General features: G+C 34.7%; 1 protein-coding gene across 1 annotated transcript in view; it reads left to right on the plus strand.

Annotated features, from left to right (window-relative positions):
* LOC150093633 (acyl-CoA-binding domain-containing protein 5-like) overlaps positions 1–24,547 on the plus strand; it is a 102,762-nt gene that overhangs the window by 60,766 nt on the left and 17,449 nt on the right. The window contains exons 5-6 of the mRNA XM_090412715.1: positions 10,236–10,339; positions 17,037–17,454. Of these exons, the coding sequence (XP_090268841.1) occupies positions 10,236–10,339; positions 17,037–17,454 (522 nt within the window). The remainder of the gene's footprint in view (positions 1–10,235; positions 10,340–17,036; positions 17,455–24,547) is intronic.

The raw sequence follows: 24,547 nt of genomic DNA on the forward strand, positions 1-24,547 counted from the left end.
CCTTTGTTAAAATTTTCATAGCTCACCACTGATCATAAGACATCGTCGGTACAATTATCAAACAATAATAGGAATTTAATTCAAAAAACATTAGCGTGCATGCTTAACCCTTAATTGTCGCACCTTTTTTTGTTACATAATTAGTCGCATGAGGCCTATTTGATCCCAAAATTAAAGTTATATTTCTTTAATTTCTCAGTATTTCTCATGAAATGCTTTTATTTATTATAAGGTTGATTATGGTTAGTAAAATGAAATAAACAAATCATTAATATTGCTTTATTTTTATATTAATTATTAACATTTTTATTCAGGCTTAATTTTCCATATTGCATCTTACCGAAGAATGCTCATTGCAACAAAATCTCACACATTTTTCACATTTTGGCATGTGACTGATTCAGCACAGGGGCAGCAAGAAACTCAGCTACTCGGAATCGCAACAAAAATCCATCATTGGTTTTGTCAGAAATTGAACTTGAATGATGGCTGGGGTCAAATAAACCGCATGCTATTAATTAAAGTGGAATCCCTCTATGTCTACAGTCTCATGTTCATGGATTAAACCTAATGGACTGAAATTAAAACTAATTAAATTAAATTAAAATATAACATAAATTTATTTAATACAATTGAGGATAATAATTTCCCAAACTTTTGGAAAGTGAGACAGTTGTTCTGATTAATATTAGGTCTATGAAGTAAGGCTTTAGCACTTTCTTTATATAAACATTCATGTTTATATATAGATCTGTGTGGCAGCTAAGCATTTTGCCATTGGGCAGTCTTCGTGCATATACAGGTCAAAGAAGTGACTTCCTCGCAGTAACAGCGCCTGTTTTAGACTTACTCAGAGAATTTGATCATAATTTATAAGTGTTTTGTCCACTGAAAGTGTAACTGCCTATGTTCTACTTTAATTGTTTGTCATTTACTTTTTTTTTACCTTTTATATATTTGTACTAATTTATTTACATGCACTTTTATAACTGTATGTAGATTGCCATACGATAAATAAATAAATCCAGATCCACAAACCTCAAATACAGATCTTTGTTATATTCTCATGATTTCTCAATTGTTTATCATAAAGTGAAAATCTGATCCTGACAGTCTCTATTTGGCCTGAGTCCAGCTTGTTTTTCACCATGCTTCTCTTCCATAATCCTTCTCAACTGTTTCTCAAGTATACTGGTATAAATCTTACCGGGAACACTCAGTAGAGAAATACCTTTGTAATTCTCACATTCAGTGTTATTTCCCTTTTTTATATATGAGTACTATGAGAACAATACTCCAATCATCTGGAATTTGTCCCTCTGTCCAGGCCTTCTAAACTGTGCAGTGCAGTCACTGTAAGACTTTTATACCTCCATACTTGAGCATTTCTGGTCGAATATCATCTACTCCAGCTGTCTTTCCACATTTCAGACTTTTAATGGCTTTTTTCTACTTCAAGTATGGATATGTATTCCTGACTGAATGCCTGGTCAATGTTTTTTACCACTGTGCTGTCGATGATTGTTTCATTTAGCAATTTTTCAAGTAATTACTCCATACTTCAAGGATATCTTTTTCTCCAGTTTTCATGTCACCTTTATCATCTCTAATTCCTTTTACAGCACTCTTTCCTCCATTTCTGAGCTTCAACAACCCCCAAAATATCTTGCCACCTTCTTGATATTTATTTTCTATGTTGTTACAAGTCTTCCCATGACTTTTAGTGTTTAACTTTTTTACATTTCTCTTTGTATTCTCTAAGAGTACAAGCTGACTTATTTGCCAGGAACTTTTGATATGCTTTCTTCTTTAACTTCCTGTGTCCACCATGGAGTTCTGATTTTTCTATCCATGCAGACAACCTCACTACATGCCTCTCTGGCTTAATCAGTCAATGTTTTCTTCAGGGCTTGCCACTGAATCTTCAAAGTTTGGTTCCTGTTCTCAAACTCTTTCATTTTTTCTTCATTCATGTTTGTGTATTTTAGTCTACAGTTCACATCTGAGAGCTGCTCAACTTTTATTCGCTTTAAAACTTTCTTACGTGTTCTTCTTTTTCAGTATGAAATTCAATTTTATCCTGTTCAAGACTAAATGGTGGTCACTTTCAATTTCAAATCCTCTTTACACTGTAGTGTCCTACAGAAGAAAGAAAACATCACTATAAACAATAACATAGTCAGTGAGACTTTCTTATTCCTTGTCTCTTCTTTCCATGTGAATTTGTGCACATTTTTATGTTGGAACATGGTGTCAGTAATAACCAGTCCATGCCCTGGGCAGAAATTCAACAGGTATTTGCCATTATTATTAGCTTTACTCTTTTCTCCAAATTTGCCCAAAACATTTTTGTGTGTCTGACAATCATTTCCTACTCTGCTATTTAGATCCCCAACAAGGACCAACTTTTCCTTTTTCATTGTGTCAGTTGCTTTTTCTAAAGCATCAAAAAATTCCTCCACTTCTACCTTAGTAGAAACTTCTGTGGGACCATAGGCACAAATAAGTCTCATTGTCCAGTTCCCCATTCTCATATTTGCCCACATCACTCTATTTGAAATTGCCTGCCATTCGAGAATACTATGCTACTCCTTCTTTTCCTTGATGTCATTGCGTGAATATAATATTTTGTATTTGTTGGTCAGAAAGAGTCACCAATTTTTGTATTTTTGTTTCAGTCACCCCTATTATGTCGATCTGGTACTTATCGAATTCCTCAGCTAGCTCCATTTCTTTGCCATTCAGGCTTCTTATGTTGATAGTACCAATCTTAAACTCTGGTGATATTGAGTTGGAAGTGCATTTTAGGATTTGTTCCAGCAGCTAACTTTTCTCTGCTTGTCCTGATTCCCTGGAGAAAACAACAGGGACCTTGTTTAACTGGGCGACAACCCCAGCCGGCATAAAATTCTGTCTTGTACCATCATTTTGTATTGTAGTTTAAGCCAATAAAATACAAAAAATACAATTTGACCAGCTAAATCCCAAATTGCCAGCCCATCCTTGTTCGTTCAGTATCCAGGTAGATATCTAACAGGGTGCACCATGAGAAGGTGAGGATTGGACATTAGGTTAGAAGACCTGGTTGGTTGTCTGCATTCCTTTAAATGTTATGTGGAAATCTCTTCTCAGTTATACAGCTTTGACCCTTAAGCACCACTAGAGCAATGTTGGAGAATAATATTAATTTCCCAATTTTATTCAGTGGGATTAAGGATAACTGTGGCATTACCCTTATCTGTTCTGGTGGTGACAATACTTTTATATTTTTGTAACTTTCTGAGAGAGGACATTGACCAGAAGATAGATTACTTTTACGAGACGATGACTGGGATAAGATATTGGTGACATCAAGTCTGATGCTGTTGGCTATTTCCAGAGCTAAGTGACAGATTCTGTGTCCTGTGCTGTACATTAGGTCTAGCAACGGCACTTCTTTCAATGTGATGACAAAATTGTGGCTGAGGCTTAGAACACCAACAGCATCCTCGTTGAGCCTTTTCAAAAATAGATTCACCATGGTATGGAGAAGTTGAATTTGCCATTGTGATTTAGATTTTCACAGAAGTTATACTTTTTGATATGCTTATTTTATTTTATTTTTTTTTAGGAATTATTTTTGGTGGAAGCTTCTGAGATGTCTGAGAGAATGGACCAAAGTTCAGGGTTGAGGATTGTTGAGAGTTCAGTTGAGAGTAGTAATGAACTGATGGCAGCATTTGTAGTGGCTAGGGTGGACTGCATTGCCATGATCTATTGTTGCGCTAGTGCAAGACTGACACATTTGTATATACAGAGAGCTTTTTTCGACTGTAATTTGATTTTTAGTTTGGTTAATACTTTTGTATCCTGACATCGTTTAAGAAAGGCCAGCAGATTTAATTGCCTAGTTTCGACATAGTTTCAACTTGCCATATTGTCACAATTTTGCTGTCACACTGAAAGAAGTGCCATTGCAAGATCTAATATACAGCATAGAATGCAGAATCTGTCACTTAGCTCTGGAAATAGCCAACAACAACAACATCAGTCTTGATGTTGCCAATATCCCCTCATAGTCTCCTAAAAGTAACCTATCTTCTAGTCAACTTGCTGCTTTCAGAAAGTTACGGAAAAATAAAAGTATTTTTATCACCAGAGCGGAGAAGGTTAATGCCACTGAATCTAATCAGAATATAATAATCTGAATATAATCAGAAAATTGATATTGTTCTCTGACATCGCTCTACCTACATCCTACTAGATCACAATCCCACCAAAATGTAGGTTAAAAAAAATAAAAAAACCTACTTAAAAAAGTATCTTCCTCCCCTCCCCCCCACACACATTACAAAAAAACCCCATCCCTTTGGTTCTTTTCTCCCCTCTGCAGATATATGATTTACCTAAAATCCACAAACCTAATCCCCCCCCCCCATCCCCAAGACAAGACCTATAGCAGATGCCACTGAAATTCTGCTTTCTCAAGAAATAAATCACATCAAGTCCACCTTCCCTGCTAATGGCTTTACCAAATCTTATGCCAACAAAATAATTGATAATTATAGTTTCCTTGTCATCTGCCTCTCATTGTGTTAGTGATGCAGAGGTGGTTCGTTGCATTACAGTTCATTATGTTAAAGGTGTCTCAGAAGGTAAAGCCAAACTACTTAGATCTGTTGGCCTACAAGTGTCACTCCACCCTATCAACAAGATATCTACTTTTTTCTGGGCTTAGCTTAAAGTTAAGCTTTTTCTCTAGGCCCATCCTGGAGTGTATCAAATTTTTTGCCAGTGTGGAATATTGTATTTTGGCTGAACAGGTAGAAAGAGCAGTCATGTATCGTGATGAACATTTATACTATTATCCTCTTGAGCTGGAATCATCAGGACTTACAAAATACACTGTCACCACCAGACATCAAATCCTTTATAAGAAAATTAAGATTCTCGATAAAAATAATAATCTTTTAGAATGTTTATACAAAGAAAGTTTGTGAAACCTTGCTACATTGACCAGATCTAAATAGAAGTGATGGACTTAAATAATCCCACTTATGGGAAATATTCTTCTTTACAAGTTCCAGAATTAATTTAATTTTTATTTACTTTTTTTAAAAAATTAGTTTGTTTATTTTTTTTAATCTGTTCAAGTTATTTTTACTAGAACCTTAATGCATTTAGACCATGACACTGCAGGGTCATGGTCTAAATGCATTAAGGGGGATGGGAAGCAAGAGGATAAGAAGAAAGAAGGATTCTGCTCACATTTTGCTTGAACACTGAAGGTTGTATTCTTTAGAGAAGGCAGAGTGTGGGAGGCTGTTCCAAAGAACAGAAGTAAATGGAATGAAAGAGGTGGCAGTGAAGTTAGTTCAGCGAGTTTCAAGATAGACTCTAAAAGGGTGTTGTTAGCAGTGGCTCTTGTTCTAATGATTTTGGGAGAAAGTGAAGGTACAAGTGGCCAATTCAGATGAGCACTGTCCATGAAAGTATCTGTAGAAAAGGCACAAGGCAGAAACTAAGCATCTGTGAGAGAGATCATTAACTAACTGGATTGCCCTCTTCTGGATAGAATTGAGCAATCTTAGAGAGGATTTTGGTGCACTTTCCCAAATATGGAAGCAATATTCCATGGTTTAGTAGATTTAAGGTTTGTATAGAATAAGCAGGTGTGAAGTAGTATCTTGATCAAAATAGCTCAAGTTTTTTTGGCAGCTGCAGAAACTATAGTTGAAATGTTTTGTGCCAGGAAAGGTTGGAGGTATAGGTTAGTCCAAGAAGGGAAATATGATTGTGTGTGGATATCTGAGTATTACTGAAGGTAAGGAGAACAGATGGGCGCTCTTTCTTGCGGGAGATCAGACATGACTTAGTTTTGGTAGCATTGAAAATAGCAACCTCTACAAGGTTGCTATTTTCCCATTGGGATATATCTAGGAGATCGGAGTTCAGTCTATTGTTCATGGTGGATTTGAAGATTCTAATACTTGAGTACTGCAAGGTTTGTCAAATAAAAAGGAGGAATGAAGTGTCCTGTTATCTTGAATACTACAAGGTTTGTCAAATAAAAAGGAGGAATGAAGTGTCCTGTTATCAGCAAAGCTATATGGAGGATTGGAAGTCTGTGAGAACAGGGCATTTATATACAAGAGGAAGAGAGTGGGTGAAAGAACAGAACTTTTGGGTACTCCTGCATTGGTGGAGAAATCAGTCAGCCATGACACAAAGTGAGTAAACAGTAAGAAAGTTGATGATCCATTTGCAGAGTGTGGAAGGCAGACCATAGTCTATACTATGGTCAACCTTCTGGATAACAAACTGCCATCTATGGTCTACATATCTGTAGACCATAGATAGCAGTTTGTTAAGTAGGCCCTGTGCCAAACCTGATCAGATACCTTTGAAATGTCAAGGGCAACCATGTGAGTTTCTCAAAATTGTTCCTTGGTTCATCCAGATGTGGGTGGTGAAAGCTAGTAGATCAGCTGTAGATAGTGAGTGGCAAAATCCATACTGCTGGTTACTGATTAGTTTGTAGATCTCTAGGTGGTTCAAGAGTCGGTTGTTGATGACCTTCTCCATATTTTAGAGAGATCAGAAGTGAGAACAATTGGGCAGTGGTTCATTAGTAAAAACTCTGGGCCTGGCTCCCACTGAAGAGACCTCAATAAAGGTCAAAACTAGTCTTGGTAGTGGCCAATCCCTTAATGCATAACAGTATACATATCCACAAGGAGATGTTTTGCATTATGGAAGATACTGGGATAGGAGTGTTGGTAGCTTGCTCCACCTTTGCTATGAGTTGCCTGGTGTTATACTACTTACCCAGGTAAGATAGTACAACACTATATTCAGTCCTGAAGATATTTTCAGGCATAAACTTTGTTTGCTCTCACTGGGATAAAGGATTAAACTAAATTTATTATAGTTCATTAGTAGACTTTCATCACTTTTCATTGGGATGGACTTCTTCCATGTTGTAGGGTAGATGCAATTTGAATAGGATAGATTAAAGAGGCTATACAAAATAGATGTTAGTTCTGGGACACAAGTTTTTAATATGACTGATGGGATACCATCTGGATAAATGCCTTGTTTGTGTTCAGTTATTAAGGATTCTTCAGATTTCTTTTTGGCAGACTGTGGATGACATGGAGAGAGCAGTTCTTGGTGGAGTGGAAGGAACTTTGTCCAGGCCATCAGTGCAGGAATTAGAAGAGAAGAGTGATGCCAGTAAGTTGGCCTTGTCTTTAGGTGAGGTGATTACAGTACCATTTGGATGTGACAGTGGTGGAGACCTGTATGGACAAAAGTTGCACTCAATGGTCTGCAAGTGACCAAAAGGAGCAACTGCCATTTGGGCAGAAGGCAAGTTTGTAGCATTTAGCTCTTTCAAAGTCTGATTTGAATTCAGTGATGATTCTTTTACAGATGTTGCAAGCCACAATGTAGGCAGTATTTTGCTTTTTTGAGGATTGACTGGCATCACTTTTTTGAGATCAAGGCTTAGATGGTGTATGTGAATTTTGAGTAGAATAGGGAGGTGAAGGCTTTCATTTTTGTGAGGTTGATTTTTGTTATTTGGTGAGAAGAACTGAAGCAGTACTCAGACCGTGGGAAGGATGAATTAAAAGTCATAGAGGTCATCACATTTGGCACACTTGTAGTACCAAATGGGATAATAAGAAACTTATGAGGTTGTGATCTGAGTTACCAAGAAGGGGACTGACAGCCACAGTATACTTGGAGGGGGGGGGGGGGGGCTTGTTAGAAAAAAATCAAGAGTATTGGCAAATTGGAGGGGGGTTGTCAGGTATTCTGGTTGGGAGACTGATGATCTGTGATATATCATTACTGATGGCACACCTTGGCATCCCTGCCTTCTTAATCAGTGAAACTAGAGAAGGGAAGTTAATTTGTGCTGTGCACGTTGAAGTCTCCAAGAAAAATGATCTCACTATTAAGATATTTCAACTCTGGAAAGTTGAGCTTTTGAGAGAGAGAGAGAGAGTTGAAGAGATCAGATGTGGTTATAGAGTTTGGAGTGCATATGAAAATGGAAGGTTGGTTAGGTAGGGAAATTTTGAGCAAAAGCAGATTAAATGGGAGATTTAAAGTTTTGTCATCTCTGGCATGGTATGCGAGTTCTGATGAATGCACAAGTGCTGCTCTTGTGGCAGAAAGAACTGTGTAATGTGTAGTTTGGGCAGTGTGAGGTGGACAGTAGTGGTTCTGAAAATAATGTGAAATCACATTTCTTTGTATTGTGATCCATTGTGTGTGTGGTGAGGAAGAGATAAAAAGGAAATAGGGCAAGCAGTGAGAGGTGACAGACTCACAAACACACCACCTACACAGAGTGACCTACCTGCTCTCCTGGCCATACATGGCCTCAATGGTTTTCCCCTGCAGCCACTGGGTCTCCCTCCAGTCAAGAACTGGCAAAATAAGTGGCTGCATGATTTGATGCTAGCTGATTGAGAAGCTTGCGGAACCATTTTATTGCTGGATTATTGAATCTACAGTTTCTATTCTGCTTGTTTATTTTGAAAGTCATACTGAAGATGCTCTTGATACTGGGGAAAAAATTTTATGCCAATGAAATATTTACATAAGTAAAATCCGTATTATGTTTAACTAATTTTGACTTCTAATTTTCAGTTTGTTAGAGAGTTCATTTCATAGAGTGGGTACACCTGATGGAGAACACAGCACTTTGTTTACAAACAGCTGAGTTTTTAGCACCACATTGCTGATTATTGACAATTGAAGTGTACAATAACATGCTTTTTTGAAAGTGCTTCAGTAATCAAATTGATGACTGTTCACGATCATTAAATTATGGTGTGTTTACTTGCTTACCATGTCATTCTTTCTTGATACATGTGCAGTTGAGTACACATTGTATGTTAAGTAATTTAGCACTTTGTGATTCAGCAGTTAAATTTTGTACTTGGTCAGAAACTTCTTAAGTGGATTATTATTAAAAAACAAAAAAAAAATAGGAATCTAGTACCCATGGTAAAAAAATAAATAAAATAAAAATCAGCAATCTAGATCTAGCTGCTGCTACAAAGGCGGTCTGAAAATTTCTCGGCCTCGACCATAGATGGCAATGCTATCAGCAAAATTTTTATTCTAAGTTGGTATATCTTTCATAAGCATCCATGTAAAATTGCAAGTCATTCTGTGAAGCAGTTTGTTTTATACAGCTGTCTGAAGCAAAAGTGTTGTCTGTATCCCTTGAAATGAATAAAATTGAGTATTGTGCAGTTATAAAATTCTTTGTAAAAGAAGGTTTAATGCCAAAAGAAATTCATTCGAAGTTCATAAAAGTTTATGGGCACTCTTCTCCTTCGTTTTCGACAATGAAGGAGAAGAGAAGAAAAGAAATGGACTGCCAAGTTTAAACGTGGCCATACCTTGAAGATAATCCATGTGAAGGATGTCCAAAAAGTGTAACAACACCAGAAATCATTGATCGAGTGCACAATATGTTATTGAATAACTGGTGAGTCAAAGTGCATGAAATTTCTGAGACTATGGGCATTTCAAAAGAATGTGTAGGCCAGTTTGATTGTAGTGTAGCTTGTTTTCTATGTATAGTTGTATGCTCCAGAAAATGATCTTGACATAAAGGTCGAAACGTCAAATGTAGATTTTAGTTATATTAAACTAAAGTTTTTATTCAAACATGGTAGTTGTCTCCATAATTTTCAAAAATGCATTCGGATCACCGTGTAAGCTTAAAAGAAAGGAAGATTGGTATTCCATTTTAATTAAATTAAAATGACTGCAGTATAAATGTTTTTTTATGCATTTCTCACTAATAAGTTTTATTTTATTTTTTTCACTTAATCCAGAAACCCTGCTCTAAAGACAAACCATGGGACATTTTCAACCCACTTTGAGTGTTCTAGTAAGCAGGGTGGTTATCCCACATTGGGCTGTGAAATTCACTTCAAACCTAAAAACATTTGCAAACATGCTCACAGCAGGATTTGAACTCACATCATCCTGTTGGGTAGAAACTAGCTACACTAACCACTCAGCCAGCCATTCTAGCCAAGTTTTTGTGTGTTTATGTGATTTTGGGTCAGTTTTGATCTTTGCATTGTATATTTGGTTGTAATGGATTCACCATAAAGACATTTCCAAACAGTTGTGAACACTTGTTATAAGACTTCTATTGTACTTCTATTTAAAATATGTTTTCAGTTAAAATATGATTATTGCATCCTAATTTCATCCAGGTGTATCAAATTCTTATATAACTGAGGTTAATGGAATTCATTGTAATGGCGATGAAGATGATGATGAAAATGAAGAATTTTCAGATACTCTTGATAATATGGAGGTAAGAAAGAGCTTTTGTTTAATTTTTGACTTCTATCATAGTTATATTGTAGCTGCATAAAAAAGGAAAGTTAAAGCAATAAATTATGTATTTCTGAAAATTATTTCTGTTGCTCCAAAAATTAAAAAGGAATAACAAACTTGCTTAAATAGAATGGAGCTGAACTTTTGTATCCAAACTTAGGCTATATGTTAATATCTTATTTTTTGTAAATTAAATCACACTAATGAAATAATTACTGATTGGACCAGAAGGAGCAACTACCATTTAGGCAGGAAGCCAGAGTGCAGCATTTGGGCCCTTTCGAAATCTGATTTGTTTACAGATGCTATGAGCTGCATCATAGGCAGTATTTTACTAAATAGCACACTTTTTAGAGAATCAAAAGTCTGAAGAGAACTGAAACAGATCATGGGAATGAGGAATTAGAAGTCATGGAGGTCATCTCATTTGGCACTGTTGTAGTGCCAAAGGACAGGAGATTGAGAACTGGTGGGTGAAGATTGTTCTGTGGCAAAAGAGACTTGTATGAGGTTGTGATCTGAGTTACCAAGAGTAGACATTCACAGTATACCTGGAAGGGGTGTTTGTTAGGAAGGGTCACGTCAAGGATTAATACATTATGAAGTGCTTTAGACAAGAAATATAAAATATGATAATATTGGAGTCTTGACAGATTAACACATTTGTGACAGGCAGTGTCTGCTGTGTGAAAACTGCTAGCTTTTAGCGTGTGTTGAGCGGTCTCATTTTCACAAAGCTTATACAGCATGCTAGTTGCAATTTTTTTTGGTAGAATTTTATTTGTAAAATTAGCATTTGTGAAGTGCCTGGATAATATTGAATATCTCAAATGTAATTCAAACTGCTTTCAAGTTTTATATATATATATATAGAGAGAGAGAGCATCCATAGCTCAGTCAACATAAACAAAGCCTTTTGGTCGGAAAGACCTGGGTTCGATTCCCATCAGTGACGTGAGGATCCTTTATCTGATCTCTTTCGATGAAAGGTGAGTTACCGATCTCATACGGAGGTAGGTTTTTTTTTTTTCCCAGAAACTGGTTTTTCATCCCCCAGAAGAGGCAAACTGGTCCCATGAACACACATGGATTACAGTCATGAATACATCCCAGCCATATGCCAGTCCTGAGCCTAGATAAAATTGGGGGGTTGGGGAAAGCAATGGTGAACTGCCCTGTAAAAAATCTCACCAAGAATACTTTGTGGGCAATGCCTACAAAGTCGCCTACAGTCAGAAATGACTGAAGGGAAAAACCCAGTCCCAAGGCACTAAAAGAAGTTATATAGCTTTTTGTGTTCAGTGACTATATTATAAACAGCTGTTATATGTATTTTCTGGAACTGAGAATTTGAAAGAGGATGTTAGAACAAATGTGTTTAGTTAGTTGTCATGTTTAGGGACTCAATAAATCTATTTTGTTTGCATGCTGCAGCACAACATGGGAAGTGTTTTTCTGTTATGAGTGTCATTCCTGTTGTCTCTAATTACACTAATTGTTGCTAAATATAGTACAAAAAAGTTAATTGTATCTGTATACTATATTTAATGATAAACAAAGTTATATGTTTTTCTTGCTTCCGCAGCACAGGGTGTCCCAGAGTTACAATATATTTCTATGATATCTTACAAATCTATCAAAAACTAACATAATTTCATGTTTAATACCTAATTATGATACAAAAACAGATAGATTTATAAATCATAAGTCAAACCTTTATTGAGAACTTTCAACATGTGCTCCGTTTGTATCCCTGCAAATTTCAAATCTGTCTGTCCTTAGCATTGCAAAACACATTTCGAAGTATTTCAGGAGTCAAATCTTTTAGTCAAAAGAATTAGTGCATAATGACATGGTGCTCCATCTTATTGAAACACAACATTATCAAGAAGCTGTGGTTGAAGAAACTGCTGAAGCATATATCCTAAAATGGACAATCAAGATAGATGGCACCTGTTACAGGTGCTTCCTGAAAGAAGGGGCCATAAATTTTGGATTTAGTCATTTGTTAACTTTTGGAGAGTCTTTTTGTTAATCTATGACTTCAAATGGGTTTTTCATTGTACCAGATATGACAGTTGTGTCAATTGACTTTATCTCACGTGTGGAAGGTTGCCTCATCACTGGATAAGATGTTATCCAATAAACCTCTGTTTTCGATCTGATCCAGAAATTCTGCACACCTGGATATGTTATTAAGGTTAAGGTTCTGAAAGGATATGAAAATAAAATTATGAAATAATTTAGAAATTTTTACATTTATAACACATATTAAACATGATAAACATCAATAAACATGAGTTTTTAAAAAATTTGTCCCATTTCACTGAAATAGATAGCTAATTCTGGGACACCCTGTATAGCTGTTGAAGTTGGAAGGTTTTTCATGATATATGAAAAATTTTTTTGTTTTCAGAAACAACAGACATAATAAAACTTTATTTATTCCTGAATAAAAATTAATACTTCTATGTATTACAAGCATTACCAGCATATGATAAAACAAAAGAGCCACTGACAAAAAAAAAAAAAAAAAAAAAAAAAAAAAAAAGTAATGAATACAGAATTCCACAAAGTGTGGATAATTCCGATAATGATCAGATATTATATATATATATATATATATATATATAATATATATCCTTACAGTAATATATATCCTATTACTGTAAAAAGAAAATTCTTAGAAAACAAAGTGAAATATAAATAAAACAAAGAAATAAATACATAAAACAAGAACAACAAATTTTACTAGTTGATTTGCTGCTTCATCAACCCTTCATCAACATTAAGTATGACAGGAATTGTATTCCTGTCATACTTAATGAATTGCCTGATCAACATTATTAGTTCCTTGAATTAGTCCCTCCCTATACTTATTTACTGAACTACCAAATTTATGCAGCAGCTGTTTGTCATTAGTTAGTTATACTTTGTAAACAAATTTCTTTCCCCACTCCTCGTAAGTGTTTTTATTATGCCATCATAAATTCGTTATGCATGTCTAGAATTTATAGGATCACATGCTATTTGCTCCAGCCAGCAACTTACAGCACATACATATCACAGATGTTAATTATTAATAATTCGATGCCAGTAATGAAAGTATTTCTGCTTACACTTGCTCTTTCCTGTACATTTCCCATTCTCACGTGACTTATTAATGATGATTCACATATTTACACCTTTGAGTAATTTAAACTAACCAAACATAGCATTCTCCTTCATTATTATTTTCTAATATATCCTAAAATGGACACATTGTCCCCCTCTCCCTCTATGCAAAATTGGTTACAATTAAAGAACTCTTATGATACATAAAACATCCTCCAAAATGCAAGCATGAAATTTCTGTGGGACAGTATTTTCTCTTGTCCTGTTGCATAGTTAGGGTGCCAACGAGAGTACTATGATTGCCCCAACGTGAACGTGTTAATTTGGAGGGAAATTATAAATTAAAGATACCAAAAATTATATACTTGCTTTAATCCTTTATCCAAGTGTAAGCAAACAAGTTTGTGCCTGAAGTTTCAGGACTGGGAAAACTTGTATAAAGAAGCTAATGACTTCACATTACTTGTCTTAGTATCTCATAATGGAAAGCACACCTCCTTGCGGACATGTATAATGCTATGCATTATGGGAAGGGTCACCACCCAGACTGGTTTCGACTTTTATTGAGGTCTCATCAATAGGAGCCAGACCTAGAGGTGATACTAAGGTTGAAGTAATGCAGAAGTCATATTTTCATATACGAGTAGCCAAAAGGTGTCACACCTTATTATTATTGATGGAAGTTAGTAATGATGTTACTTTTTCATGTAATACTATTATAATATCCTGTACATCCTCTGAGGGTACAAGAATTTGACTTGCATTCTTTTTTTTTTTTTTTTAATTGATTCCATGCATGAAAGATTGAAGGATCTATAAGCACATCATGATGTTCTGGGTATGGGCTGCACGAGAATTAAGATAGAGGTTTATTGACATTTTTTGCAATGAGTTGTAGGTTGTGTGGGAATACTTCATCAGGAAGGCTCTTCCAGAGGACACAGGTAAATAAAATAAAAGAGAAAGAGGAGAAGTAAGTTTGGTGTATTTGCACTTGCATTGAAATGGAAAGTGAAGGAATGGTGGTTACCAGTTAAGTGGAAGTTACCGTTAAGGTATCTGTAGAATTGACAGTGCTGAAACATTGTATTTGTGAGATAGAGGTTGAAGTGAGTCTGTTAGAGACTATGCGATATATTTATTGCATACTCTCTTACATATATTACAATCAATCTTTAATAGTGTGTAACACACACACTATATTTTTTGAATAATGGCTTCACATAGAATAGTAGTAGGAGAAAGCACTTTTAGAGTTCAGAGATGTGGGAATAGATGTATAATTAATTAATTTAAAAATAATAAATTTATAAAAATATAAAAAATTATAAACAGTTAACAGCCATCACTTCCCAAAACTTAGAAATAGACATACAGTCTGTCCAATTAAGATTAGGATGGTGGCCTAGGGTGTCACATGATTCAAAAAATAGATGATCAGATTTGAACCTACTGTAGCGTGTACCATTTTGGCACAGTTCCAGTGAACTCTGTACCTAGTGTCAATGGCATGAGAAGCAAGGTAAGAACCTTCAGGATCCAAAAATCTCATATAATCTTGATGTTCTTTGATTCTAATACTAGTAGACTGGTTGTTCTGCTACTATTATGTATATATGTTGTGACCAGTTTGTCTGTCTTCTCCCTAAAAGAAGCTCATGACATGTTGAGAAGTATATAGGAGTAATAAATTATATTTAGTTTTCTCTTACATGTGTGAAGCCATTATTAAAAAAAATATAGTATATGTAACACGTGTCTATTAAACAACCACACACACACACACACACACACACACACACACACTAGTTTAGCCATGTAATTAAAATGCATTCAAATTTAAATAATAAGAACATATATTATAATTTGAACGTATACTATATGATCAGTTCCCCTTATAGAGAAACATTTTATTTATTTATGAAGGCTGTTCGATAAGTTTGTGCAAAATTGAAGAGATGCCACCACCAGTATGTATCGAGGTTATTTTTAGTTGCTGGCAACCGTTGGAGGATCACACACTTAGTTTCAGTCAGATAGATCTATTACTCTGTGTTTGGCGTTCATTTGAATCGAGCAAGTACTGTGGTTTGTGAAAAATTGATGAGAAAGAATTTCGTGTAGTGATTAAACATTACTTTTTGAAAGGCAAAACGGCTCAAGAAACCAAAGCTAAGCTTGATAAACATTATGGTGAGTCTGCACCTTCGATTAGAACGGTTTATAAGTGGTTTAGTAACTTTCGAAGTGGCCATATGAGCACAAGTGACGCTAAACGTTCTGGACACCCTGTTGAGGTGACTACTTCAGAAATTATTGAAAAAATCCATGATATGGTGATGGATAATAGAAGAGTGAAGGTACGTGAAATTGCTAAGGCTGTGGATATCTCAAATGACCACATACATTATATTTTACATGAACATTTACATATCAGAAACCTATCTGCAAGATGGGTGTCGCATTTGCTCACACCGGATCAAAAGCGTCAACTTGTGAACTGTTGCAAGGACAGCTTGAAGCTGTTTCAACGGAATCCAGAGAAATTTTTGCTTTGTTTCATAACAGTGGACTAAACATGGATTTGTCACTACCAGCCTGAGACCAAGGAACAGTCAAAATAATGGGTTACAAGCGGAAAATCTCTACCAAAGAAAGCGAAAACCTTTCCTTCAGCAGGAAAGGTTATGGCCACCGTCTTTTGGGATGCTAGTGGCACAGTCTTCATAGACTTCTTGGAAAAGGGCAAAACAATTACCAGAGTGTATTATGTGTCTTTGCTGGATCGTTTAAATAATGAAATAAAGGAAAAACGACCACACTTGGTGAAAAAGAAGATTCTTTTTCAGAATCTTCTTTTTCACAATGCAGTCACAATTGCAGAAGAGTGCAATTGCAGTCACAATTGCACTCTTCTGCAATTGTGACTGCAAAATTGTTCGATTTACACTATGAAGTCCTTTCGCATACCCCTTGCTCTCCAGATTTGGCTCCTCTCAGACTACTATCTGTTTCCAAACATGAAAAAATGGCTGGCAGGAAAGAGATTTTCATCAAACAATGAGGTAATTGCCGAAACAATTGCCTGTTTTGAAGAGTTGGACAAATCATACTATATGGACGGGATCAAAAAACTCGGGTGTCGTTGGACTAAGTGTACAGACCTCAAAGAAGACTATGTCGAAAAATAAAAAATGCTGTCCCAAAAAAATTGTTTTCTTCATTTTTGCACGGACTTATCGAACAACCCTCATAAATTTTAACATTCTATTTTATTTATTATATATTATATTTACTTATATTTTAACATAATAGTTAAAATATTAAATGTAAATTTAATATTTTAACTTAATGAAAATATAATATTTCATCTATAATTGGAACTACCACTCAAAAAATAAATAAATATATGTATATATATAAAAATAGTATACCAGAGAAGATAAATTATGTAGCGGTTTCTAACACATCAATGTAATGTGTTTGTAATTGAAATTTTATTTTCATTTGCTAAATAACTTGATTAAATTTAAAAAAAAAATGTACTGATATTATTTCAGGAAATTTCAGTTAGACTTGGTAAAAAAAGTCCACATGATGATGATCTTGATAACATGCTATGTAAAGTTTTACTGGAAGCAAAGGGTGTAGTTCAAGATCCTATTAATGGTCTCTCCGACACATCAAATCATGTCCCATCCTATTTTCCTTTGAGTGCTTCATCCAATGGTTTCAGTGAAAATCATGATTCTGTGCAAGATGGTGGAGATAGTGGTAGGTGCAGTTCACATGAAAATACAGCATTTAATGATGATATTTCACCATATGATTTCAATGACAATGTAAAAGAAGTAGCAGATAAAAAAGAAGATATTAGTATACAAGCTAGAGGTGGAGGAGATCACAATCCTGTTCCAAGAGGAAATCCTGTGCCTGTTGATAGTGGTGATCATTCTGTGAGACCACAACAAGAACAAGGTTAGTGGTGATGAACCATTAGATAATAAATAATTAACATATTTCTGAAAATTTTAAGTTATAAATTAAGATTACTTCAGTTTCAGATTTAAAATAACCTGAGACTGCTCAGTGCTCAACTTCACTAGGCATTTTTAAAATAAAAATAAAAAAAAAATTAGCATACCTCTCTGATGGTTAACTATATAGCTTTTTTTTTTTTTTTTTACTTTTAAAGTTATATAAAGTATAATGATAGGCATAAAAATTGCTTATTATTTCTAAATATCATTGAACTGCTGTGACAGTGACTTGACTTTGATATGATACTTTTTTTTCCCCTTAAATTACTTTTTATATTGCTTTAAATTAAAATCTCCAAAATTTGGCATGTAACATTCCATAAAGCGGTATATCCAGAATATGCTTACCTGTGTCAGGTCTCAGTAGATTGTGTTCATCAGATGTTTGCATCGCATAAAAAAAGAAAAAAAAAAGTTGTCAGTAGTGTAGCAGCAGATTATCAATCATGCTGTTTAGAAGTAGTAAGTAATGTTTGTGTATTGTTATAGTAATTTTGTTTCTTCCTTCACATTGTTTTTAATTATGCAATTAATCTGTAAAAACTGTGATCCTTAAATTATAAGCTTCTCTAATCACTTTAGATAATGAACCATTAGATAATAAATAATTAACATATTTATATAATAAACATAATAATAAATAAAACATATAATAAACAAATAACATATGAATTAATGAGTTTGCTACAATAACAAATACTTTCTTGGATTGAGTGGATGAGCAGTAGGTAACATGGCAGACTTATTCCATCATGATTTATTTATGTAATATATAAATGCAAGAAGAGATAAGGTATAGGTATCCTCCATACTAAAGCAATAGATGCAATTATTGCTATTGGGAAAAATTTTTTGAATTTAGCAATTTCATATCTTGAAAAACCTGAAAATTTTTCTGATAAGAGTAATTTCTTTTGGGATTACTGGTATATTAATACAGCCAGCTTCCCAAATCTTCAACAAACTAGCTTTGAGGTGAGACTAATTACCTCCCCAATCCCCAAATGATTTGTGTTACTACACAGAAATTAATAAAAATCTATTTCTTTTCTATATTTAGTAGCTTTATTTTATAACATCAAAATAATGTTGGTCAACAAATTAAAAAGTTATTGTAATTGAAATTCTAAATGACTTAATATAGTTGCCTTTTTTGTAACTGCTAGTACTCTCGAGGCATGTAGCTATACTTTGAAAATAAATGGAGGCAGGGTTTGAACATTTGAACCTGTCTTTTATCAACTAGGACTAACATGTGCTTTGATATCGTTTAACTTTTCCAAAACAAAAGCTCAAAAGCAGGTTTTTTTTTTTTTTTTTTTTTAAACATTATAATAATAGAAGAAGCCCTCCAATATCAGTTGCACATGCAATAAACATTAAAATATGTCCAAGATGATAGAAATAATATGGATTACTATTGAAATATTTATGATGATTTAAATCTAATTGCATTATTACTCCTGGGTATCCAAGAGGGATTTAGAAAACATTGCTGCTTTTGTGGTTTTGGCAGGACAAGACAGAAAATTGTGTAAAGAAAATATGACCTTCCCAAAAAAAAGATTTATACCAGTAAGAAATATTGCCACACTTTTATAATGAACCAGATCTCATGAGAAAAGTTTGGTTAAAGCATTAGATAAAAATTGATCTGAATCTCAGTACCTAACTGCCTGATTTCATTTTCACACTGTAGCTACTTAGGAATCACAACAGCTACAAAAGAGCAGTTTAATGACAATAATCTAAGATTTTCAACGACAAATTAGACAATAACCACAGTAATTAATTTTAATGAAATGAAAGTACAGATATTTCGTACTGAAAAATAACAGTACATCATCAGTGCATAGAAACAAGCAAATCAAAGAAACAGGAATACATGGTACATACAAGAATTGGTTTAACAATTAAAAATCCTTTGTAATTCTAACATTGCTATATTTCCCTTTTTATAGATGAGTACTATGAGAAATGTACTCTGATCATCTAGAATTAAACTTTCTGACAGATCTTCTGAATTATACAGTGCAGCCACTGTAAAACTTTCATATCTCCATCTTTCCACAGTTCAGGTACATGATGTTTTTTTTTCCCCCTGCCTTAAAGTATTGATATTTACTCTTGATTCATTCCTCTTGAATATTTAAAAATTATTATTACTTGACCTCCAGGGAGTCCAAGGACTCATCGAGGGAGGGTACCTGCTTTACAACTCTCTGTCTCCACCAACTACAACTTACCGCAACTGCACCAATACCATCTACTGCCCACCACTAGTATTTTCCCAGACAGTCACAAACATCCATGTTCATGCAGGATTCGAACCCACAGCCTTTTGGCTGGAGAGCGATACGCTAACCACTCGGGCAATCGGACTAGCTATTTTCTACCACTTTTGTACTACTTATCTCAATTAATGATCTTTCAAAGTATTTTATTTATTTATTTATTATTTTTTTTTTTTGCTTTCTTGTCCAGAAAAATTGTAAATTTATATTACATTAGCGCCATAAAACAGACACAGGTTTTTATTTTTATATTTTCTTATATAATCTGGAAACACCTTGATCTAGAGGCCAACATGGAATTTTTTTCAAACCACTTCAGGCCTCCAGTAAGCAGGGATGGACATGGTCTGACACCGAGGGATTGAAACTGAAGGCCTTCATACCAATATACATTCACCAACATCCATACCTATGGCAGGATTTAAACCCACAGCCAGGTGATAGAATAGCTGGTATGTTAACCAAGCTAACCAGGCTTAAAAAGTACTCCAGTGATCCAGAATATCTTCAGTTTTTGTTACTTTTATCTCTGATTCATTTTATAAAGTATTTCCTTAAGCTTTTCAGTAGTCTAAAAATTTTGCCCTTCATGATTTTTATCATCTGTATTCTTACCAAGTCCACTCTGACTTTGGTTTAAAGCTATTTTTACATGTGGCTTTGTTATTTTTCTCTCGCTGCTCTGTTAGAGTACCTGCTGACTTACTTTGCAGGCACTTTTGATATGATTTTTTTTTTTAAGGACCACCTCACGAATTCTTGAGTTGGCCATGAAATTTTAAGTTTTGTTTATTTATTTATTATTTAAACGCAACCCCTTTTTTTTGTACACATTTTTTAGGAAAAAAAGATTTTTTCGATCCTCTTCCTGATTCCACCAAGTTCTTATCCTTTTCTCACGTGGGGAGTGGCCTGACATGCCTCTGCAGCCCTGTTTCCATGTTCTTTAGCATATGCAATCACACGCGTAGCTTGTATGCAATATTGTAGCAATGTCGACGTTTTCCAGCCATAATTTGCCAAGAAATTTAGAGAAAATTTAATGGCAGAAATTTATCACCGTTCACAACAACCGCGACAACAATTGCAAAGTTTAAACGAACAGGGACACAGCTGTGATCGTCGATGACAGTGCATGCACATCCACTGAACTCTATGTAACTGGAATGCTCTCACTCACCGCAAAGAAGCAAGAAAGAAATCGCGTAACTCGGAACAGAGAAAATTTCCAGAAATAATGAAAGTAATAAGAAACTGAGTATCGGTGTATAAGACGCACCCTGTTTTTCAGACCTATTTTCAAAGGAAAAAAATGTGTTTTATACGCCGGCAGATACGGTATTTAAAAAGCACTATCAGCTCCACCATTTATGCTATATCTCTGTAAAGAGATTGTTTTAACTCCAAGTGTTAAGTAATTACACAAGAGTTCATCTGATTGGTGCAATGAATTTTAACTGTTTCTTTTAGAATCTGGAAAGTTATCGACTCTATCAAATAAAAATATATACAATACATTTAATGAAACTAAAACATTATATACATTTTAAATAAAATTATATAAATAAGTACAAAACTAATTGTATCCAAGGCCTTCAAAAATAAGTATACCCTTTAAAGATTTTCTTATTCAAAAAAAAAAAAATAATAATAATAAAATCACTCATTCTATTACTGATTTATTTGTAAAAATATAAAATTTACTTCTTCTTTTCCAAGGGATACTTTTTTTTATCTCCCCATTTAGCATACGGCTCCTCCAATCATCCTCTCTGCCTCACTAGAGCAAAAATATTCCCACCTCTCACAATTCAATATAATGCAAAATTACCAATTCTTTACCAGAGAAAAACAGTTTCTTCTACTATTTCATAAATAAGTCTAAAGTAGAGTTCTTCATGTTAAACTACTTTACAGTTTTGGATTTCAGCAATTCCATTACTTTTTCCTATAGAATAGCAAATAGATCTGGCATCCTTAAGACATAAGACAAAACTTTTCATTCAGCATTTCCTCAAACATTGAATTAGAACATCAACTACAATACCTTTTTTTACACCCTCTGTTCAAAAAGAAACCGAACTTTTTGGAAATAGAAGAAACTAGGGGCACCAGCTGTTGTATCTTTTTGTTGTCGAAAGCGGCAACCTTCATTAGTGTTGTGTTAACTGTTTATGACATTTGTTTCATGAAAAGCCGCGTTATAATGCCAAGAGTGACGGCGTGTTTTGACAAACGGTCGGAAAATGAGTTTCAAACAGAGAGCTGTGATTGACTTTTGTGTTAAACTTGGTAAAAGTTTTACCGAAATGCATCAAATGCTTCAAAAAGCATACGGTGTTGAATGCTTATCCTGTACTCAAGTTTACATGAGTGGTTTAAGCGATTTCAAAGTGGTCGTGAGACGCTTGAGGACGACAAAAAGCCGGGCCGTCCAAAAACTGGACTGAGCGAAGTTAACATCAAAAAAATGTGTGATTTCATCAAAGAAAACCCGAAATTGTCTGTGAGATTGATTGAAGATGAATTGGGGATTCCAAAATCATCTGTGCACAACATTTTGATCGAGAGTTTGGGTCTTCGTAAATTGAATTCGCGAATTGTTCCCCACAAGTTGACCGATGACCAAAAAATGTATCAAATTGAACACTGTAAGGACCTCATTAAAACCGCTCGTAAGGACTCAAACTTCCTTGAAATGATCGTTACTGGTGACAAAACATGGTGTTTTGAGTATGAGCCCAAAACAGAGTGCTGAGTGGAGACCACCAGAAGAGGGGCATTTGAAAAAAAGTTGTTTGGAGAAGTCAAAAGTAAAGACAATGCTGATTTGTTTCTACGATTCCAAGGGCATTATCCACAAAGAATTCGTTCCACCTGGCCAAATGGTCAATGGTGAGGTTTATCTTGAAGTTTTGAAATGATTGATAGCAAGAATTTTTCGTGTACAGCATGAATATTGTGATGCAAGCAGCTGATCACTTTTGCACGATAATGCACCATCTCATTGTTCGAACATTGTGAGACAGTTTTTGAGCAAAAACCAAGTTTGTGTGTTGGATCACTCGCCGTATTCACCTGATTTAGCACCCTGTGACTTCATTTGCCGATGAAAGGAAAGCGATATGACACCATTGAAAATGTTCAAGCGACAGTAATCACAAACCGGAACAGTTTCCCAAAAACCAATATAAAAAACTCATTTAACGAATTAATTGACCATGCCAAACTCTGTATTGAAGCTCAGGGAGAGTATATTGATTGAAATAAATCAATTGAATAATTATAATTGGCCTGTGTTTTATTTTCTATCAAAAGTACGGTTTTCTCTTTGGACAGAGGGTGTATTTACTAAACACATTGACAGTCTCAACTTTTCCAGTTTAAAGATTCACAGTGCTATGGTTCCTTTTTGTAATCTATTAATATTCAATCATCCATCTATCTCCTCGTTGAGCATGCACGCTTCATGTAAACGGCAATCAAGAAGTTATCTAGTAATGGCTGACATGTTGTTTTCGTTAGCTTAAAGCGAATGTCTCCACAAAGAACAGAAGATATCTCAACACTTAACAGATATGAATTACATGGACAAGAAGAAATAATAAGTAATGATGAAAGAAGAAGTTAGTAATGATGTAATTTTTTCATGTAGTACTGTCATATCCTGTACACCCCTTGAGGGTACATGGCAGGAATTTGATGATGATGATGAAGAAGAAATAAAGAAGACTGAAATTATTACAAATTATCTGATTCTAGTAAGTACATCAATTTTCAAATGCTTTACATTTTATTTTTACAATAATAATATACAAACATAAAATATTGTATAAAGATTCATAATTTTAGATTATGATTATTTTTAATTTCCTATCCTTCAGCTACACACTTCTCTGGCTGAATTGTTGAAAGCTTTGTTCAGAATTTTCCACTGAGTCTGCACCGTTTCTATTCTTGTTTTCAAAACCTTTCTTTATATTTTATTTCTGAAATTTCTCATGTATTGTTCTTTCAATGATATTCATTTTTATTTTACATAGTGATCTCTTCCTATTTGAAATCCCCTGTGTGCTCTTGTATCCTGAACAAACACGAAAACATCACCATTAACAATAGCTTGAAGTAGTGTTATGGAAACATGGTATTAGTAATGACTCTTCCACATTCTGAACAGACAAACAGTATATACAAATCAGTTTGCAGGAACAGTGTCCCTTATACTCCCCAGTTTTATTCCATGAGCAGATAACTGAATATTATCCTATGGACCATCTCTGGTATCATTAGTAAGTTAACAATGGCTCAAGTACAGATATAGTGATGTGGTATATTTCTGATCATCCTCTTCCTTCTCTTAGGCTCAAGACTCTTTTACATCTCTTTCTGAAACCTGTCAGTCAGCCACTCTCCTATCCATGGCACAAATCTATTTTGCATACCCATCTTTTTAAACTGTCACAATGCCTTGGAAAAATTCAGATGTATAGCAATCAACATTTCCTTTATCCAATTCTGCCATCATTCTATTATCATCATCATCATCATCAAATTCCTGCCATATCATTCTATTATAAAGCATGAAAAGCTTGCTAAAGGCAACACTTTCCCTTGACAAAGTATGCTTTGCTGTAAGAGAATCAAATTCTTCCTTGCTACATAGCAAAAGAACTTTTGAGATTTCCTTTAACCTGTTTGGATAATTTCCTTTCATAATGTGATTTTTTGCCTTTTTTA

Source organism: Typopeltis vanoorti, chromosome 23 (genome assembly GCF_054136105.1).
Source record: "Typopeltis vanoorti isolate ZY-2024b chromosome 23, IOZ_Tvanoo_1.0, whole genome shotgun sequence".
In the NCBI taxonomy this organism is placed as follows: Eukaryota; Metazoa; Arthropoda; class Arachnida; order Uropygi; family Thelyphonidae; genus Typopeltis; species Typopeltis vanoorti.